The sequence below is a fragment of the Garra rufa genome, chromosome 5 (genome assembly GCF_049309525.1).
Source record: "Garra rufa chromosome 5, GarRuf1.0, whole genome shotgun sequence".
Classification (NCBI taxonomy): Eukaryota; Metazoa; Chordata; class Actinopteri; order Cypriniformes; family Cyprinidae; genus Garra; species Garra rufa.
In genome coordinates, this window is record NC_133365.1 from 30,094,346 (window position 1) to 30,117,458 (window position 23,113).

Genomic DNA, 23,113 nt, shown 5'->3' on the forward strand with positions numbered 1-23,113 from the left:
TTTTTTTTTTTTTTTTTTTTTTTTTCACCAGGGTTGATTCGTCAGTATTTAATAAAACAAAATCTTACCTTCTGGGACCTGTCGTGGGCTAAAGGTCACTATTGATTAATTCAGAACAGCATACTAGCATGTTACTCGTACTATTTCTGCTTTAAAAAGATGTATGCTAGTTTGCGGTTCGGAATTCCTCGTGTCTTCTCGTCTTTAAATAGTTACATTTAATGCTACGGGTGCAGTGTGCACTGATATCCATAGGATGGCAGTGTAAATTCACATTAGTCAGTGAAACTCACAATTAGATCACAACAACTGGCGCATTCTGTAAAATTAATAAATCAAAACATTCAGTACAATAAATAAGCAGACAGTATGATTTGGCCTACTGTTTTGTTATTTCATTCGGTCTTTTTGTTTGCCTTAAAAGAACAGCATTGAGTGAGAATTAAATTACACTTGTTATTGTCTTTTTTACTTTTCGGGTTAGATTAGACAGAGAAATCAACTAGAGGTTCACAGAGAGGCAAAAAAATACGCCTTTAAACAATTGCCTCGAAAAATATTAATTCATTATAAACATTATTAGGGTGCACCACAGTGTATTTTGGCGGTTTTATGTTGTGACACGAAATAATGTTGTTACATATTAGTATCTCCATTATGCCAAGGATTCACACGAATAATGAATGGCATGACTGTCATTCAGTTTAATGCACAATATTTTTCAAACTCATCTAACATTTTCTACCAGCTTGTCACTGGTCAGCCACTAGGTGGTGCTCTATCTGTATATGGATGAAGCACTTTTATCCTCTGGTGGGTTTTCTGGTAAAATTCTGCCTGTGATCCTTGGACTCAGTCCAGCCTGTTGGAGAACAGACAGGAAGGGTGGGCACGCTGATTGACTTCCTCTCCATTTCCTGTTCAATTGCCATGGGCACTTTGGGTAAACCGATCCTCTGACTTTAGAAGTGACACTTCTTGACATGTCTTTTTATCTGTACCGACCAGACACAGTAGGTGTTAGATGATTTAGGATTTAAGAGTGATATGGTAGTATAACCTGTTTCACAAGCATGTTAACATGATTTTTAGTATTTAACATGGATCATATCTGGCTTAAACAGAGAGGTTACTTTCAACTGTGGTCTATATCACTGGCTTGATCCTAAAATTGCATGTAATTAATAGAACCTATAGCCTTTGTGTTTTACAAATTATTTTATGAAGGACACCTTTTTGAAAATAATAATGAGTGTTTCAAAAGACATTAAAATGTACTTATTTATTGTCATGTAATGCCTCTTGCCAAAACCTGTTTATAAGGATTTTTCTTTCAAAAGATTATTACTCCTAGCAGCTTTATACTGTATGTTTAGTCATGTATGGAGCCTACTGCATTATTATAGTACACACTAATTGTACAAAATGTCATTGTCACAAGTCTGAACTTGATGAACACAAGGACTAACGTGTCCTCTAGGTAAACCAGCCTGACAATGTATGGTCCCTAAACACGTGACTGTGCTGTTGTAGTTCTCTTGCTCTCCTAATTGAACTTAAAGGTCCCATATCGTCAAAATCAAAATTTCCTGGCTTTTTTCATGATAACTAAGGTCTAGGGGCTATCTAACTACCATATGAGTTTCAAAACAGTCAATCCACAGTAAACTGCACACAGCCTGCTTAAAGTAGCTGTTCATTTTCACGAGCAGCTGTGACTTCCGTAACGATGTGACGTCCGATCGACTCAAGTCACCGCCTTCAGTCACCAACCAACGTCCCACCCTCCTTTTGTCAACCCCCCAGACAACAACGCATCCATTCCATTGAGCAACAACAACAGGAAAACAAGTGGAGAAAACCCTGTTCAGTCGATAGATGTCAAGCTACGATCATTACACAGGCTTTAGAACAACGTTAATGTAAGAGACCAGCGGCACGTCAACTTCAGCCTCTTTCACACAGCGATTCCGGTAAATACACGGATAATGTGTCCCACGATTTGTTCCGGAATTGTTTAATTTGGTTCATTCACAGTTGTTTTCCGGGATCTGTGCGTGCTTTACACACAAACCATAAAGACACGTGACGTTTGGATGTGAGATGTAATGCGACGCGTACGTTTCACAAAACTGAAACTAACCTGAACAAACTGTGCTTCAGCGCTGATAGTGAGGAGCTGGCTCTGCCTGATGATCGCTGCTTCATTCCACTTTGCACGTAACATTATTTTTCGTTGTGAAGAGTCGCTTGATAACGTGCATCATTACTGTCTACAACACTGCCTTTAGGTTCTGGCTTTGGTTCACACAGTTCCCGTAATTTTCCAGAATCAGCGCGCATTGTGAAAGGGGCTTTACTAAAGCAACAGTTATGTAGCCTACTGCATTCGGTGTTTGTAAAAGAAAAAACATTAATGATCATTCTAAAATATCCTGTTGAGTATCAGCTCTCTCTATTGCTCTGAGCTCGCTTACGCTTACAGCATACATGACCGTAGTTACCTGTGATTGGCCTGGTTGTGCGTCACTCAGAAAACAACAGGCCAATCAGAAGAGAGGCTCATGAATATTAATTAGATGGGCCAAAATCGACCTGTTTTTGACAGAGCTCCTAAAAAAGGAGCTGTAAAAATATATTGAGATGGATTTTGGCACTTATACCGCAAATATATATTCTTAAGGACATCAACAAATAAAATAAACCTCCAGAAATGTGTACGATATGGGACCTTTAAAAATCCTACTATGATGAAGGTTTAGCTTATGAATATTAATTTAGTCATACTGACGTTGCTTGGTTACCTTTTCAACGGTGTCCAGTCAAGCAACCTACTTACTATTCATAAGCCAAACCTTCGCCGTAGTGGGATTGGCTAATGTGCGCGTTGGGGGGCAGGGCCATCATCACACACGGCGTTGAAGAGAGTGAGCACCGGTGGCGCATCCATAACCTTTGTGTCCATTCAAAACAGTCGGCATTGTGCAAGTGCAAGTCACGCACACGGATGTACCGGCCGTGAGAGAGTCAGGATACTCTGTACAAGCAATTTGAAAGCTTTCCACAGTGAAGTTGAAGAGATTACACTCGTATGGAGTGAGGTAAGAGTTCTGTTCTCGCTTGTCTTGCACAGGTGCGGACGCGCTTTTGATTGAAGTGCAGAGAAGTAGTTTTTCCCACGGCTTCTAAAATAGAATCTTCTTTCCCCCTTTGAATAACGTTGACAATGTTTTGGAATTGCGGTGAAGTTGTCCCGGGCAAAAGGAATCCCCAGTGAAAGCTGTCATTGTTTGTAGTCAGTTGACAGTCGCAGCTATGGGAACTGGAGCGCGCTTTAGAAATGTTTTCAGTATTAATATCTTTGTTTACATCAGTTAAATCTGTCTGAATAATTTCTGTCATTTCTACTTGATTTTATTTGAAGTGTTGAAAAAGTGGAATGAATTTATCAGTATTAGTTGTAACTTTGACACCACTAAGTTTTCAGTTTTAGTTGGTGTAGTTTTTTTAATTGCCATTTAGTGTCATTGTTTTTTTTTTATAGTACACATTACTGCAATTAATAGCAGTTGCAATAACAATGACTGTGTTTACATGCAAATTATATTCTGGAATTTTATTATTATTATTATTATTATTATTATTATTATTACTGAAATGTCATGTAAATACTTTAACCCGATTGCCATAACTAGATTACGTAATATTCTGATTTAGAAATCTGAATTTGACAACTGGTATATGTCTGTCTGTATTAATTTTGGGTAATGTAAAAACGAAATATCCACCATAATTGAACATAACACATTTGTTCATGACCACTCATAGGTGTTTATGAATTGTTGAGGAGCAAAGAGACTCAAAGTTTCTTTCTTTCTTTTTTATAAACATTTTACTAACATCTAAAAGAAGTTCCTTACAGCAGTGGAAAGAATTTGGGAGAATGTGTGGGGCAGTGTGAAGATAGATGGTAAACCTTTTTATTCAAAACATCTTTTGAGTGAGATTTACATGCAGTATTCATATCATGTTTTTATTTCGAGCCCTGCAGTGACTCTAACACAAACCTTACTCATTTAGTTTAACCCTAATCTGTGTGAATGTTAATGAGTATAAAGAAGACGATGTTAAAGTGCTATAATCAGGTCCCCAGTGCATTTACCTAAGAAAATATGAAAAAGGACAGCCCAGTAACTTTGTTTTGGTAAGCCTTTTTCTGCAAGCATGTTAAAAAACAAACTCCTCAGATTGATGTTGTAAGGGGATTTTATTATAATATTACCGCCCCTTAATCTGCACATTTTCACCCACAGCGCCACTGTTATGTTTTCGCAAACGACAACGGTGTACCAGTTCTAACACCATGGCAAAAGTTCGAGCAAAGTTCATAGACGAGCACAGAACACTATTTAGAGTCCCAGCCTTAGAGAAGACAAGAAATCAGTGGATTTATTTATTTATTTTTTACTGTATATTAGACTGCTGCCACACAGATCTAATATAAACATGCAATTTCTTTCCAAGCTGTTTACCTTCACAGACATAACCGACTGTTTTTTTTAACTCATGTGTGCTTAATAAACATAAACTTGTGTGTATTTAACAGTTTAAGAACAATAAGACATGAAAGAGAATAGTTTAGTACTCACATTCCGTGTAACAGCTGCTTTCTGTGCGTTCGTTTCAGATTTGTGCGTTTAGAAAACCTAATATCAGAAGTTTAAACTAATATGATATGATATTAAAATGCATGATTTCAGTGTGATAGATTAGACAACCAAACAGATGTTTTTGGCAGAATATCTAAGGTGCGAGGTGTCATTTGCATTTAAAGGGGTCATCGGATGCCCATTTTCCACAAGTTAATATGATGCTTTAGGGTCCTAATAAAAAGTTTGTAATATACTTTGATTAAAAATTCTCTATGGTAGTGTAAAAAAACACTAATTTTATCTGGTAAAAAATGCCTCTGTTCTCAGCAAGCGATATCAGTACCTGGCCCTTTAAATGATATGAACCTCTGCTCACCCCTCCCCTCAGTTCTGTGGGGCGTGTCATTACATAGCACAAGGGTTGTTGCCTAGACAACAGTTGGGGGGGGGTACAACCCCATCCATTTAAAATTTAATTTAAAACCCGGAGTTGGAACCGAAACAAGATGAAACCCGCAAAGAAGTTCGGCAATTATGGCTTATACTGGACGCGTCTGAATGGTTAGTAAACTTAATGTCACTTTGATTTATCTTTGTATGTACTGGCAGGATAGAGTACTGAGAGAGATATGAACGCGATGTGTTTACTGAGGTATAGAGACGAACGCAATGTGTTTACTGAGGTAATGTTATAGCTGATTGAATGAGAGCAAAAAAGTGATCGTTTAACATAACTTATCCCATCCTAATATGTACATAAATGTTATGGTCTTTACTCATATGCAGTTGCGGGCTGTAAACACTTTTGCAGGTATTGTGTTAATGTTACCATTCTTAATGAAGTTATAACTGATCCAAAACGATTTAAAGTAATTGTACATGACATCTTAATCATTAACAGACACCGTTTTAAACCATCTAACGTTACAAAGCTAAGCTTAATGTAGTTTTACTACAACGTACACAGTTTGTAAATAGACAATCACCTTAATGCATTGTTGATTATAAACGTGCGATTATGAATTATATTGAGGCAGGTGTACATAGAGAAGACGACACAACCATGTGCTCTGAGAGTGTAAGTTACACTTTAGCCGCATTCATCGTGAAACGTGTTAACTTTAGCACATTATTTAAAAGGTGATTAGCAAAGATTCATATAAAAAGAAATTACACTCACTTCTTCTGGTGGAGATAAAGCAGGAACACGAATAGTTACAGACACATTTTTCAGCAGCAGCTTTGCAAAAACTGCTTTAAACTGACCTTTGTTTTTAAAGCAGTATGGTGAGAAATGATTTGCGTAAACATGAACCCATTTAGGTAGATCAGCGGCCACATTCCCTCAGTGCTGTCAGTTTACTTCTGACTCTGGGCGGGTCTATGCTAAAACACTACTGTCTATCAACTATCGCAGGAGCGGCCTCTGTCGGTGTTACGCCACAACGACAGGCATCTGAGAACGGCTTGATGTGAGAAGAGGCAAGTTATTTTACTTAAAGGAACCGTATGTAGGAATGTGGCCAAAACTGGTACTGCAATCACTTTCAAACTACTGTAGAACGGTGTATCCCCTCCCCTTCCCCCCTGACTCGAGGTTGCCAGCTAAGCTGCAGGATCCAGCAGGAACATAGGCTGCTACAAGGAGCTTCCAATGGCAAGTGACGAGTCCTACACAGTAATTCTTTTTTAGATTGATGTAAAGCTTTTTATGAACGCATTTAGCACGTGACTTTGTCACAACATATTTCGGATTCATAACGAGGTCTTTTAGGTTTCGTAACGTACATGTTTTATCCGACACGTTCATAGCTGCAGCTGTAACTAGAGCAAAGCTGGCAACCCGGATGACGAAACTCTACTGACTTCGTGATTAGTGGATAGCTGGAGGGTGGAGCCTCAGACCAAAACACAAAATGACAACATCAGCATCAGTTGTGGGCTGCGACTTTCACTTTTAAATGACAATATCCTGGCGGGACCACTGTTGTCAGTGATATAAGTATTTGAAATGAACATGATTTCTTAATGTCTAGTAACATTTCAGGGCCATTTTATGATTAACTGAAATAAATTTCTTACATACGGTTCCTTTAATTAAAAGAAAACTACTGGGTGGATCTTTGTCATTCTAAGGTGGTTGTGTACACACACTCCCAACACACATTTCAGTTTAAACAGCTTGTAAAAGTGCATGTGGCACCGGATGACCCCTTTAAAGAGACATTCATGTTTCTTCTTTTTACTCAAAATAGGCATTTTCAAAATGATATAATAAATGATCTGGGGGTATTTTGAGCTGAAACCTAACAGACACATTCTGGGGACACCTGAGACTAATATTACATATTGTAAAAGGGGCATAATAGGTCTCCTTTAACATAAATGTGACTCTGAGTACATATGCAGTTAGACAGCACTATATCTCTCCTCACTAATAAGGCTCAAGTTGGTTACATCCATTTAATTAAAACTTAATTATGACTGTGGCCATGTAGCTAGCAGAGCTGTCATCGGAATTGTTTTAGGCACTTGTTTGTACAATGTTGAGGTTGCAGCCATGATTATGTTGACAGAAATCTAGATACACACTTTAGGCCAGTGAATGTATCAGAGCCAAACTGGAGGATGCAGAAAGAAGAGGGGGTGAGGGCATTGTGTCCTGGTAATCAGGAAAGATTTTGACTTCCTCCTTCCCCTGTTGTATCCTGCATGAATGGCATGGCCTGAGAGAGTCCCAGCCCTCACTTTCAGGCCAGAGAAAGAGAAATAGGAGGGTCTGGCATGAAAGGCACTTTGAAGTGCGCTCCTCATCAGTCTTTGTCTCTCTTCTTTGCTCTGTTGAATACTGAGCAAACAGAAGCAACAAAAGAATGCTTCACAGGCCTACAGGGTAGCTAGCGAATATCCCACAAGACTAATGTTAGTCTAGTCACATTTTAGGCTGTCTAACGGAAAATGGTGTTTTACATGAATTTTCCAGGTGCAGTATAAGTTAAGCTCAATCAACAGTGTTTCTGGACTAATGTTGACTTTCATGAATAATTTCATCCATCATTTTGTTATTATGGTAGGGTCTTTACAATAGGGCTTATAAATGGAACTTCACTTCTAAAGCTTAAAGGAGAAGTCCACTTCCAGAATAAAAAATTACAGATAATTTTTCACCCCCTTGTCATCCAAGATGTTTGTGACTCTCTTTCTTCAGTCGATTAGAAATTATGTTTCTTGAGGAAAAAAAATTCAGGAATTATCTCTATATAATGGATGTCGATGGTGCCCCCAAGTTTGAACGTCCAAAATGCAGTTTAAATGCAGCTTCAAATGGCTCTAAACATTCCCAGCCGAGGAAGAAGGGTCTTATCTAGCAAAACGATCTGCCATTTTATAACAAATTGACAATTTATATACTTTTCAACGCTCATCTTGTCTAAGTCTGCATGGACTCTTTTAGTCTGGCCAATACAGTTAGGGTATGTCGAAAAATAACTACTCCCAAATCATTTTCTTTCCAAAATCGTTCTAAATCGCTGCAGAAGTACCAACCCAGTGTTTACAATGTGAACATGCAAAGTAGATCAAACGTCCTTTACAAAAAAAAGGTAAAACAGCGATGTAGGATGATTTTGACGAAGAAGAAAACGTTTTTTTTTTGACATACCCTAACTGTATTGACCGCATTGAACGGGAAAAAAAACAGAGTTCACGCAGACTTAGACAAGATGAGCGGTAGAGGTTAAAAAGTATATAAATTGTCAATTTGTTTCAAAAATGACTGATAGTTTTGCTAGATAAGACCCTTTTTCATCGGCTGGGAGAGCCATTTGAAGCTGCATTTAAACTACGTTTTAGAAGTTCAAACTTGGGGGCACCATTGAAATCTATTATATGGATATAATTCCTGAAATGTTTTCCCTAAGAAACATAATTTCTTATCGACTGAAGAAAGAAAGACATGAACATCTTGGATGACAAGAGGGTGAGTAAATTATCTGTAATTTTTTGTTCTGGAAGTGGACTTCTCTTTTAAACTCTCTTAAAAGCTGTAAAACTTTTATAATTTGCAGTCAATTTTCAAGGGTTTTAAGGTTTATGGTGCCTGTTCTCATGGTAACATCAGTTTATTAAGTCATTTTTTCTAATCTAATATGTATATTTATTTCAGAAGCTTTGTTTCAATTAACAAAAGTTTTAGTTAAAGTTAACAACACTGACATTGAACTTGTTCTCTGAAAAGTCAGACCCAAAATTACATTTATTGGTGCTGGGAACCAAACTTTTATAAGTTTTTGTGTATGTTTCACCCCATCACCAGACTTTAGTGCAAGCTCAAAAACCTATTTTTTTCCCCTTGCTACCATTTTGACATGTTGTAATTGTTATGGGTTCAATGTTACACAGAGTGATACAGAGGACATCTGGCATGTGTCAGTAGACTGCAGGTGGAAACTGAGTGCGTTTGGCTGAAGTCAGCTTGATTTCACCCAGAGAAACCGAAGCAGACACTGGTCACTCAGGGCACCTCTCTCTCTCTCTCTCTCTCTCTCTCTCTCTCTCTCTCTCTCTCTCTTTCTCTGTCTTTTTGCTCACTCTGAATAGTATAATTCTTGTGTGAGTGTGTGTTTGCTTTAAGAGCTGTCAGTTTAGTTGATATCATAGAGTAAGTCATACTTATTTGTCTTTGAAACAGCAGGGTGTGGCAATTACACCATAAAAGCCCTGATAACACTCCAAACCCCTTTAATGCCTTCCAGGTAAAACTGAATTTGCTGTTGTGTGCAAGAGAGATCATGATAAAGCATTATTGCTTTTCCCAATAAAAAAAAAAACCAGAAACTCACATATGAGTAACTAGAAAGACATCTTAAAGTAAACATTTTCATTTTTGGACTCCAGAACACCTGCTGGAATATTGGTGGGTTAGATGGGTAAGATATTCATTCCCAGCGTTTGGGGCCTGGCTGGTTGGGATTGTGTAACAGTGGCTCAGTCTCTATCTAAAGGTTGATCAGAGTTGATGAGTCTGTGAGCTCCAAGCGAAACCATCGGGCACCCATCTCTGTTTCTCTCTTGGCCTCATGTTTTCCTTATTTACTCATTCATTCTTGCACAAATATACACGTATATTGAACATACATTTGGGATATGTTCACGAGGGGTGTTGGCCTCTGTTTAACTATGCAGTATTCATGGTTCTGTCTCACAGTGTGTTTGTGTGTGAGCGTATGCGTTATTGGATCTGTAGGCTGTATTGAGTTACAGGTGACGTCATCGTCTCATGAAAAGTCACCCACTATTCTAGTGTTTGTGGGAAAACAACAAACAGGCCTTTTGTTTTTAATGTCTCGCACATATTTACACTTTCTTTTGTGATTCCCACCTGTCCAACTTATGTTGTGTAGAAAGAACTAATGTCTGAAATGCATAACATGGTGACCTTGACCAAACACACTACCATAATAATTTTATAAAAAATACAACTGCAGCTAGAATCTAGAATAGTTTTACAGCCTAATACCATTAGAAAACCATTTCCATTTTTCATGTTTTTTTTTTTTTTTTTGTAGTTCTATAGAACTATATACATTTTTATACAAAAGTTTTTTCTGGTCCTCAAATCTGGCTGAGAAAAGTGCGATATTCTAGTGATATCGGAACCCCAACCGTTTCACTGTTTGTATCACTCTGCTTGAAGTATTTTCCACAGCGAGTGTCATGGCAGACACCCAAATCCACTATAATTTTATAAATAATACTGTTGTCGTGTCACGCAATGTAGTTTTAAGAGTTTTTTTTAAAATAAGAACGTACTTGTTGAGACTTCAAATATGTGGTTTGTTAATAAAGATAATGTCTGTTTGAAAATTTGCTTTGATGTTTATGGAGATGTGAGCTCCAGGGTGTCAGTGGTCATTCAGTGCTTATGAACCCACCAAGAACAGTCTTACTTCGGCCAGATCTTTTGGAATTTGTTGTGGTCTCTGATGTCTCTACAGTGGTTAAACATGATATAATTCATTTTGGGTAAATCTAATGGGCAGTTTTTGGTCTCATTAATCTTTTATTTGTTCCAGAGCAAATAGTTTTGGCTAAGGGGAAAATCTCATCTCATCTCATTTACCGCTGATTACAGAACCGGCTTTACTGACAAAACGCGCAAGTGATCGGCCGATACGGATCGGTGCATCCCTAGTTGTATTTTATGTAAATTTAATCCTGTATATGAGAGCGCTGCCTTTGTACTTTTGACTAAATTGCCTAGAAACCTGTATGACGGCTGTTCTTGTTTATTAAATGCAAGTAATAATAGCATTTAGTATTGGGAAATGGTGTGTGTTTGTGATAGTGATTTTGGTTACATTATTCTACTATTAGATGGCGACGAGACTTTTTATGAGTGAGTCAGTAAAAACTTTTATATTGAAATAGACTAAAACAGGTTTGTAAACAAGAAAGTTATTTTTACTTTCAAAAACACCTTGTATGACACAGCCAATAAATGCACTGAGTAGTGCTGTCATCAGAAATAACCCTTAACAGATGAAAGGATAGTACGACAAAGATATCGCTTTCCTTAACGGTTTTATTGTGAATATGAGATTGAGCTGGAGAATGAATTCTGTATAAGATGCAGGTAATCACTCTCACTCAGTCCATCTCTCTCTCTCTCATAATACTCGACTTTACATAATACAGTAATATAATTAGCTTGTATGTGAAGCAACTGAACGTTCCTTCATTATTAGTTCTAAACGTTTTCAAATTAGTAACTGAGGTTTGGGCTCAGCTGTTAAACTGTCAAACTTAGATTTGAATCCGTGGCGGAAAGAAGTAGTTTGCACAAAAGTTTTTAAAGACACTCCATTGTTGTTTCTTATGTATTTACACACTTGTGTCTCGCACATAATATACAGCCATATAGCACGGCTACTCTTGTAATACTGCTCAATTACAGCATTGTTGCGTATAGAAGTTATATACACTCTTGCAAACTTTTCTAACTCAGACTTTCCAACTAGTAGATATTAAACAAGTTGTTGGAGGCTTAGTGATGCTGAAGTCATGCAACCATTGTGTAGTTCATATAGCCAAACATTAGCTTTCTTCTACAAAATTACTTTATGCTTGCAGCACTCCAAATGCTCAGCTTATAATTAAAGGGACTTTTACTCACCTTCATGTCATTCCAAACTTTGACTTTTTCCTCCAGCGGACCACAAAAGATGTTTTTAAGAATGTTGGGGAACTTTTTGTTATAAAGGTGTGTGTGTATATACATAAATGCACAGTTTTACCAGTCACAGTTCATGTTTACAGTAGACCCAGCTCTCCCACCTGTTGACTGCAAGAGAGTTCATAGAAGCAGTGCTCAGGCTAGAGCATTTTAAACAGAGAGAGGGCTGGGTTTTGATGGACGCTGTGTTCTGACATTTGGAGGATCAAAAGATTAAGCCCTCTGTTGTCCGCACAACCATGAACATGTCCCAATTAAAAGGCAAGGTTTTTGTTCTCATCTCTCTCGGAGGATTTGGCCTAATTAAAAGAGAAGTCAGGTGACTCTATGAGTCAGCGAAATGAAAGGACGGACAAAAAGATAGTGAGGTTTCATTGTGATGCCCTTGTTTTTCATATTTGTTTATGACTGGCCATAATGGACAGTGTCAACGATGTCAAACACTCTTTCTCTAGTGGCTTTTTTGTTGCTTGTGAACGATAAGAGTTGAGCCGGATACTCGGCTGAAACGAGTATCCGGCACGGATAAAGCACTTTTGCCGAGTACGAGTATCATACGAGTAATACGAGTCAATATCTGTGCTCGGATTGAATAAAAATTCTCATACTGTGTCTGCGTTCTGTGATAGACTAATCACAGCGTCCCTCCCCTACACACATACAGATTTAGGGGCCGTTCACATGTAGCGTCTTTTGCGTGCTCAAATTCGTTATTTTAAATGTAGACGCGCGGCTTGCGCGCGCATAATGGAAGCGAAAGGCCGCGATCACACCGAACGCGTTTTAGCAGTTGGAGGCGCCTCTTTTGAATGGTTTTCTGTTGGCAGTGAGCGTTCTCCGCGCTGCTTATGCGCACTGGGCGCCTCGCGTTTTTATGGGGTCAAATTTCCTTCAAAAGTATTGCGCTCACAGATCGAAAAATAACAAGCGTGAATCAAAGATTTGAAAACGCATGTAAAAATATATCGCACGCAAATGAAAATTAAATGCAAAGACATTCAGAAGAATAAAATACGTGGACACAAACTGAAAAATAATAAGCACAAGATAAATATTTATACACTTGCACGCACAAATCTGAAACTTGAATTCACAGTTATTTGATTCACTCTTAAAATCGTGTTTTCTGCTCACATTTTTAGTTTTCGTACGTTTACGCTCTTTGCTCACTCGCTCTCGGTTCAACAATCTGCGCTTGGTTTTCTAAATGTTGCGCTCCTGGTTTCATGTAAATGAGGGCGGGCTCAAACATCACCATTGGTTCAACAGATGTGATTGACAGCCTCCTTCTCTAGCCAATCGATCAAAGCGCAGAAGTTGACGTCACTCCAATGCGTGATGGATGATTCCCGTCAGGACAATGCTGGACAGTCTCAGTTAATTTTTGCATTGCATTTACATTTTGTATGCAATACAAAAAAAAAAAAAAATCTATTTTTTAATAAAATCTATCAACAATGCTCAGAGTGTATTTGGTCCCACAATACAGTGTTAACTGAACACTGAAGCAGAGATGAACTTAAAGAGAATGTTAAGCAAAATTAATGAAGCAAAGAGACAAACAGAAAGACAGCTATAACAGACTTAGTCACAGCCTCAGATGAAATCAACTGAAATAAAACACAATAAATCTCTGAAGATCTCAGCAGAGGAGGACTAAACTCCACACACAGCAGCACCAGCTTCATTCACTACTGACCAGATTGACTAAATTATGATTGAGAACAGAGGTTTAGATTCATGTGATCAATGTTTGCTTTAGTTGTGTTCTTGATCCTTCACTTTTTAACAATTACTTCTGATCTTTTGGTTGCTGCAAAACACATTTGTTATAGCAAAATAATCCAGAAGAAAACATGATTAGGAAGTTTTACCTGGTTGATGATAAAGTATTGTAATTTACTGGTCTTATCTAAAGACTAACTGTGGTTATTTAATATTAACATTTATTATGTTATATGAATTTATGTTGATGAGAGTTTTGTATTAACTAGATAATTTGACTGATTTTAAAAACACTTTGCTCCCTTAGCTTTTAGAAAATATGAGATATAGATGCAAACGTTAATGCATTATAATGCATAGTGACAGAATTTGCAATTAATTTTCTGCTAAATTCTATAGTAAAATGTCATGAAAACTGACACAGACAGAGTCTTGAGTATTCTGAAGAAGTATGAATAGAAATTTTCATGTTAACTATGAAGGATTTTGAGTGTTACATGTGAAGAACTGGTAATGAATAGTGACTGAATTTGCCATTTATTTTCTGCTAAATTCTACAGTAAAATCTCATGAAAGCTGACAAAGATAGAGACACGGTCATTCAGAAAAAATAATTTATTGAAGTGTTCATGTTAACTCTGAAGGAATTTTAATAACACATGTACAATATGACTTTATTTATCAAGAAAACTACACTGTTAAGTATATTCAAATTGTATCTTTTTTTAATGAAGCCTACAATATTGATATGTTTTTAAATAGTTTCCCCTTATTTTCGGGCACATTTGATTTTTACCCGCTGAATATAGATGTTCGTCAGCTTTTTGACTGCTTCGAGTCTCTGTACCGTAATACCACAAATAGACGTGCAGCAGAATTCAGGTGGCGGCTGGCTTGACCGCGGTGTAAAACGGGTGCAACTTTCAACATACAAAATATACTTATGGAAAATCTACTGAGACTGTCCAGCATTTTCCTGACGGGAATCATCCATCACGCATTGGAGTGACGTCAACTTCTGCGCTTTGATCGATTGGCTAGAGAAGGAGGCTGTCAATCACATCTGTTGAACCAATGGTGATGTTTGAGCCCGCCCTCATTTACATGAAACCAGGAGCGCAACATTTAGAAAACCAAGCGCAGATTGTTGAACCGAGAGCGAGTGAGCAAAGAGCGTAAACGTACGAAAACTAAAAATGTGAGCAGAAAACACGATTTTAAGAGTGAAACGAATAACTGTGAATTCAAGTTTCAGATTTGTGCGTGCAAGTGTATAAATATTTATCTTGTGCTTATTATTTTTCAGTTTGTGTCCACGTATTTTATTCTTCTGAATGTCTTTGCATTTAATTTTCATTTGCGTGCGATATATTTTTACATGCGTTTTCAAATCTTTGATTCACGCTTGTTATTTTTCGATCTGTGAGCGCAATACTTTTGAAGGAAATTTGACCCCATACGTTTTCGCCGCCTGCTGCGCCCAATAGAGTCTGGCTGCAGACATGCACTCTCAGCGGCGCATGCGCACTCAGACACATGCACTCTCAGCCGCGCATGCGCAATTAGACACATGCACTCTCAGCCGCACATGCGCAATTAGACACTTGCACTCTCAGCCGCGCATGTATAATCAGACGTGCACTCTCAACGTGATACACAGGATTCAACGGCCGCACAGGAATTGTAAGTATATTTATTTGTACAAGATTAAGTAAAGTAAAATTGTTGTTTTTAATTCTTAGGTAAATGTTCTTAAAATGATCTTTACATTTATCTGATATTTCAGGCACACACAGGCACCTCGACATAATGGACGTATTTTAAAATGGATTAGAGGAATCAACGACCGCTAAGGGATTATTGTAAGTGTATTTATTTCATTCGCACAAGAATAAAGAGATGTGAAAGTGCTTTTTCAATTATAAGGTGAACGTTATCAAAAAACTATCCTGATATCTATCACATATATCGCGTCTGTGGTAACGTTAATTGGTTACCTATTATAATTTATACGGTAAATTAGTGAAGAACTGTCTAAATTCAGTTTTGTTTAGACGGTGAAAAAATGAGTGTTTTACTGGGCTTGACCTGCTCTAATTGTTTAGACGAGGTGCTACTCAACATTATTTAATCTGAAGATGGATTTTTTTTTAAAATAATAAAAGTAATTTTAAAGTTAACAACGGTTCTTTAAAATGAGACATGAAATACAGCTCCAAGAAATTAACAAAAATTAAAAGAATATTAAACAGAATGATTTTCATTTCTGTCCCTTCAATTTATGCTCACAGCTGCTTCAATCAGTAGTCTTAGAAGGTTTAAAGCACCTGTTACCAAAGTGCACATTCTGCACAACTTGCTGCACTTTGTATCATTGCCCCTTGTGCCATTCATTTTATCTAAATCTAATTTATCTATCCATTTTACTCCTATCTATCTATCTATCTATCTATCTATCTATCTATCTATCTATCTATCTATCTATCTATCTATCTATCGTCTGTCTAATCCATCTAAATATAATCTGTAATCTTTCTAAATATACTATACATTATATCTAAATCTAATTTATCTATTTACGAAATTGTGCTTATTTCCTCCTTTTATTATATTTAAGGGTTTTCCTGGACAACCATATGGAAACGACTTTGGTGTATTTATGTTGATGGAAAGATGTACAATATGTTTGTGGTTAATTTGTGTTTTTGCTCTTAATACATACTTGTCTTTCAATTATTGTCTGCATTGTACATGTACTGAATGCCCCATTTGACTACACAGTTGTAAGTATTATTATAGTATTCACTAACACTGAGAAACTGAAACTTACAAAGGCCATTACCTTTTATGTTTTGAGCAGCTGGACATGGCAGAGCTGAGGAAATGGTGGTGTGTCATGTTGATAGAGAATTTTGGACTGGAACGGTAAAGAATTGTTTTTTTGTTGTTTTTGTTTTGTTTTTTGGCTTTTGAAAATTAAAAGCTTTCATGAGAGAGGAATTATGTAACATTTAATGTTCAATATCTATTTTCCAGACATGGAAATTGTTTGCCCACTATGCTGAGGAGTCCAAAGCCTTCCTGAGAGGTGATCAGCAGCCTGTATTTTGGTTGTATAAAAGGAGGTTTGAAGAAATCTCTCAGGTAAAAGCACATACTTGAAGAATCATAAGGTTAAAAATAGCATGTTTTCTTGACAAACTAGGTAAACTTGTGCTGTAATTTTCTATACGTTCAGGTAATTTGTACATGTTACTTTGTAGCTCCTCAGGAAAAGTGCCAGTTACTTTAAAAGGTAGTACTAAAGGTAACAGATTCAAACTCAAAATTCTAGGTAGATGAAATGTCTCTTCACCCGTGAGTTTGCATCGGAAAAGCAGGTGGTTCAGTCTATTTGAAAAGTGTTGTTAGAGGGATTGCAGTCATTATTGTTCAGCATATTTGTATATATCCTCTTTTGCATTGTTGTTTCTTAGGTGCGTGTCTTAAGACTGCAAGTCAGTGATGCATGGAGAACTCTGGGGATGATCTTGGCTCAATTCAGCTTCCTCGTATACTGTGCATGGAGGATGAAGAAGCTGCTGAGGCCTTGGACTGGTTCATCAAGGACGATCTTGTAGAGCCACTGATATTTGTTTTTGAATTTTTGCAAGACATGCATAATTATAATTTTTAGAGCATATTATTATCGAACACTACATTTAAAAACATAGTAGTTTATTTTTTATGTAATGATTTTATAATATAATAGTAGTTATAGTAAGTAATCTTTCATTTATTTTATCTATGTATTAAAATTGTTTGACAACAGCAACTTAAATAACCCACATATTGTCACAATACCATGTCATGTTATTTACTAAAGTAAACAATCACCAACAGCTGTGTGTTGAATTATTTTCCTGGTGTGTTTTGGAAGCATATTTAACATTGAACATTGAATGTGACAGCAACAGACTTTGACTTTTAATCTATGATTTAATAATTCATTATAAAATGTTAAATATACAGTAGTCAACTTTTAAAGTGGATCAAAAAAGTACATCAAAGTTGTCCTAAGACAAAAATGTGTATTGTTTTGGTTTTAGGACATCTTTGATAAAAGATTTTGATCCACTTCAAATGTTGATTACTATATATACACATAAAATTCTCATTGTGCAATGAAGGATTATAAATGGTGTTAGTCAATGATTTAATAATTCATTGTAAAGCTTATATATACAGTGGTCAGCACTTCAATCAAAGTTGTCCTTAATCCAAAACAATAACCATTCTTGTCTTACAGGACAAATTTAACTTTTTTGATCCACTTCAAACGTTGACCACTGTATAATGTTTCAGTTTAATTTTAATATAATTTATAATTATTATAAATAAGGAACATGTGTATGTGTATTTGCCAATATGCACATCTTTTACACAGGCACATATGCAAAGTAATCTGACATTACTGAAGTAGACTGAGTGTTGATTATTAGTGTTTGTACTAGCATTTTATATAAATCCGAGCCATGACCAGAAACACCAGTCTTTACGGCACTTTTAAATAGCAGCATTTTCCAGTCCACCTCCAAAAAATACGTTTTCTTTTTCATGTATATTTTCAGGCGGTGTTAATAGGAAGTTATTTTATTTCGTGCTTTTAGTTTGTAAAAAGCATTTTGAAGTGTTTCTGCCTTCGATCTACTGTAAATATCGCATGCGTGAATCTGAGCGCGTGCGTGAGGCTGAGTGCATTTATCTAAATGCGCATGCGCGGCTGAGAGTGCATTTGTCTAACTGCGCATGTGCGGCTGAGAGTGCATGTGTCTGAGTGCGCATGCCCCGCTGAGAGTGCATGTCTGCAGCCAGACCCTTCTCGCTGCGCCTCGCGTTTTTGCAGGAGCGCTCTGAGCGCCTGAAGTTGAAAAAAAATCAACTCTGAGCGGAAAAACGCCCAACGTCATTCGCGTTCTTTTCCATTGTCCAATCGAATGAATAGAGAGGCGGGCCTTCTATTGTGGTGACGAAAGTTTACCGTTGCTCAAAATGTCCGGAGACTGCAGAAAAGGAGGAGAAACCTTTGGTGTCTATCGCGGGTAACCCGGAGCTGTATTATTTAGGCTTTCTGCTAATATGACAGTTTACTTAACAGCAAAAAACTAAGATTTTAGAGCGCTCGCGCTATAATCCTTTGATTTGACTGACAGGACAGCTGTTTTGGTCGTTGCTTAGCAACATAAAAAAACCGCAGCACACTGCTCTTTTATTAAAAGTCACCAAAAAAGGCAGTGCTGTGCGCCTCGCGTTTTTAGAACTAAAAGACGCGTTCGGTGTGATCGGGGCCAAACAAATCAACTTTTCAGAATGCAGCAAGCGCACCGAAGCTTGGAGCTAGAGCGCAGCTGATGGTTGCTTAGAAACGGCAGATGCTTCCGGAGCGCAAGCGCCCGAGCGCTTTGTTGATGATAAGGAAGAAAGCGGCGTGCCTAGCGTTTTCCACACGTTTTTAGGCGCGACATGTGAACGGTCCCGCTCTGCTCACACACACACACACAGAACACTGAGAAGAGAACAGCGCGCCGCGCTCTCTGTCGTTCTCTCCCACAGTCACTCAGGTTTGCGGGTTTTTTCCGTTAACGTTTAGGGTTTCTTCAGCTTCAGGTTTGTTTTTTACTTTGGTTTGTTTGTAGTACTTACTTAACCAGTAGAGTTTTGGTAAACGCGGGGTTTGTTCAGACGTGGTGCTGCTTGGTAAAAGCGACTCGCGTCTCTGCCTGTCGGAGAATTTTTTTTCTTTTTTAAACAGTCAATTGGCTCTGACCAGTTTTTTTTTTTACTTCACTCACTGAGTGTCTGACACTTTCTTTTTTGTATTTCATAAATAAATAAAAAAAGGAAGTAGTGGTATTACAAATTAATTAGTTACACACACACACACACACACTCTCACTCTCTCTCTCTCTCTCTCTCTCTCTCTCTCTCTCTCTCTCTCTCTCTCTCTCTCTCTCTCTCTCCCTCTCTCTGCCGTTCATCTGAGTTTTTTTTTTTTTACCTTCTGCTGGTTCGAAGTAGTGGTATAAAAAAACTATATTACAAATGAATAAGCTACACACACACACACACACACACACACACACACACATACCTGGTGTGGAAAAAAAGAAGAACCAAATAAATAAAAAATCACACTGCTCAAGGTTAAAAAAAGAAAGTTATGTTGAAATGAAAACTCTTGTCCATTACATTTTACTTCATAATTGCAACCGCATGTGTTGTATTCATTGTTGCAAAACTTGTTCTGTATATGGTTCGTTTGTTATCATGATCAAAACCACTGATCTGAAGCTCAATGCTGATGCTGTCATGTAAATAGTTTTCTAATCAGCAATAAATATAACAATTTCTGATCAACCCATATCAATTGCATGCTTAAAATAACATACCGGTTAAAGCCCCGCCCATTTCAAGCCAACATGACCAACTTCCAGGTTAAATCCCACCCACTTCCGGGTTAGGCCCCGCCCACTCCGAGTACAGATACAGATACAGATAATTCAAATGGTTAACAGATACAGATACAGATACAGATAATGCTGTACTCGCTCATCCCTAAACGATATTCTCTTTCTCCCTCTGTGCCAGCGTTCAGTTAAATGTCATGTTTTGTTTTTGTGGCGAATAGATGTTTGTTCTCAGAGTTTAGCAACTCTTCTCTCACTCACATGTGAGGGTCTGTTCTGCTCCTATGTACTTATTTCTACAGATGGGTTTGGTTTAAGGTGGTTTGTCTGTGGGCGTGTGTCATTACTGTGTTTTATACATGTGTTTTTTCTCTTTTCAGGTTTCTTCTGTAATGGAGCTCAGCAGGGGAGAGGTGCCACTTTATGTGAGTCTGACGGAACAATTTTCATTTTATTCCGTACTACTTTCTCTCACCCTTACTATTTTCTGCTTTTCACTAATGTCCTGTCACTTTAGGTTTAACTTATGAAATTCTGTTCTTTTATTGTTCCTTTAGGATCTGTCCTTTTAATTTCTTTCTGAGTGCCAAAGGGCAAAGCTCATTTATTAATGACTTCACCTGTGCATGAGAGAAACTGTTCTGCTCTTACAAGCTTTTGCATTTTATGGGCAGCGTCTCTCATAACTGAGTTTACATTCTGTTTATAAAATTATAGTAAACAGGAACGGAAAGTTTAACAAAGTCTAACTTCCATTCAAATGGTGTGGTAGAGTTTGTGTTTTCAGTTGTTTATTACCTTAGTCTTGTGAAATTCTCTCTCTGGAAGTACGTGCAGTTGTTGTGTCTTAAAAAGATAGTTCACCCAGAAATGAATATTCTGTCATCATTTACTAACCTTCATGTCATTCCAAACTTGAATAACTTTGAGATATTTTGAAAAATGTTTCAACTGTTGTTGTTCATACAGTGAAAATCAGTAGGGTCGAAAACAACACTGAGAGAATGCTCATTTTTGTGAGTGGACTATCCCTTTAAAAGACAGACTTTTACCTAATTCAAATTTCTGGGCATTTAACATTTGTGGCTATTTATTGTTTCTAGTCATTGCGACAGAGACCAAAAGAAAACACTTACTCTAAGCCCTAAGATTTGTGATGAAATGGCACCTTACCTGAGTTTCAACTTTGGCTGTTAATGTTTATTCCCTTCATTAACTTCCCTGGATTATTACTAAGAAAACATTACTGTAACAGTTTTTTCCACCTTGAGTAATTATTTACAGCTCCCTCAGTCTGAATTTATAATGAAGTTACTTAAATGACATTTACATGTATGTATTTGGCAGCCTATTTTATGAAAGCCACTTGCAGTGCATCCAGGCTATACAGTTTAATCCATAGGTTAGGTTCATGTTCGAGGACTCAAAAACATGACCTTGGTCATTAAAACCATAATCCAGTTTTTTATCTACATGTCTTTTTATACAAATTGAGGAACTGTTAAATATCTGCTGGAGAAACCTTCAACCGTTTTGTTACTAGCCCAAATCTTTAACCCCTAGGTTGCAGGAGTAGATGTTTGAGAGCTGTTGATTCCTGGACAGGAGGCCGTTGTGAATTCTGAAGCTCTCTTCGTCGTTTGCTGGCTCAGCTGTATAATCACAGTGTGTGGGGTGAACGAGAGAGTCGCACAATCCTTCTCTGTGACCTCATTATGAAAGAGGGTCACTATGTGTTAGTTGTATAAGCTTTTTAAGGTGTGTGTGACTGTGATGGGGATAATGTGTTATTGTAAGGGGATATGTTGAGAGTTTATAGCAGACATGCATAGTGTCAACTCTCAACTCCCGGTACGGCACTGCAGACAAACAGTCTCATTCACTCAGAGCTAAAAGCAATTAGTGTGTGTGTGTGTGTGTGTGTGTGTGTGTGTGTGTGTGTTAAATGCTTTCAGGTGTTCCTAGGTAAGTGGTACCTAGTGTGGTTTTTCACTTTCAAAGATGTGCTTCTTGATCAGTAGGTCAATCTGAACAAAAGGTTTATATATGTTGCAGAAGAACAGCATTGACTGTGACAAAATGTTTCACACCAAAAATTACTCTAATGCCAAATTTTAAATTTGGAACACTACCGTGATTAATTTTGGCGTCAGTGAGATTTTTTGTTGTTGTTGTTTTTGAAGTCTCTTACAGTTGAAGTCAAAGGTTTACATAAACTTTGCAGAATCTGTAAAATGTTAATTATTTTACCGAAATAAGAGGGATCATACAAAATGCATGTTATTTTTTATTTAGTGCTGGCCTGAATAAGACATTTCACATAAAAGATGTTTACATATAGTCCACAAGAGAAAATAATAGTTGAGTTCAAAAGTTTACATACACTTAATTCTTAATACTGTGTTGTTACCTGAATGTTGATAGTTGTTCATCAGTCCCTTGTTTGTCCTGAATGTTAAACTGCCAAATGTTCTTCCATTTTCAGGAATTTCAACTATTACAGAAGGTTCAAACTCTCACTGATTCTCCAGAAGGAAACATGATGCATTAAGAGCCGGTGGTGTAAATGTTTTGAATTTGTAGATCTGGGTCAATTTAAATTATTTTGTCTTCTGGGAATCATGTAAGTATCTTCTGTAGTGTCTGAAGGGCAGTACTAAATGGGAAAAAAAGATATTTAGGCAAAATAAGAAAAATGTACACGTCTTCATTTTGTTCAAAAGTTTACACCCCTGGCTCTTAATGCGTTGTGTTTCCTCCTGAAGCATCAGTGAGCATTCGGACCTCTGTAATAGTTGCATATGAGTCCCTCAGTTGTCCAAAATCATACAGTCATTGTTGGAAAGGGTTCGAATACACAAAAAATGCTGAAAAACCAAATAATTTGTGTGACCTGAAGGATTTTTCTGAAGAACAGCAGGCAGTTTAACTGTTCAGGACAAACAAGGAACCCATGAACAACTATCTCAACACAGCTGTGAATCAGTCAGTATTAGGAATTAAGTATATGTACACTTTTGAACTGGGTAATTTTTATACATTCAACTACTATTTTT

The 23,113-nt window shown here is 37.3% G+C and overlaps 1 protein-coding gene and 1 long non-coding RNA gene across 2 annotated transcripts in view; both read left to right on the forward strand.

The window, feature by feature from the left end:
• Positions 1-2,972: 2,972 nt before the first annotated feature.
• arhgef28a (Rho guanine nucleotide exchange factor (GEF) 28a) overlaps positions 2,973-23,113 on the forward strand; it is a 100,873-nt gene continuing 80,732 nt past the window's right edge. Inside the window, exons 1-2 of the mRNA XM_073840047.1 lie at positions 2,973-3,101; positions 20,438-20,482. Coding sequence (XP_073696148.1) covers positions 20,450-20,482 — 33 coding nt within the window. The 5' untranslated portion in view covers positions 2,973-3,101; positions 20,438-20,449. The remainder of the gene's footprint in view (positions 3,102-20,437; positions 20,483-23,113) is intronic.
• LOC141334285 (uncharacterized) lies at positions 15,099-17,476 on the forward strand. The gene is made up of 5 exons (XR_012355534.1): positions 15,099-15,294; positions 15,398-15,473; positions 16,472-16,536; positions 16,648-16,755; positions 17,088-17,476. It is a non-coding gene; the product is annotated as an uncharacterized lncRNA (long non-coding RNA).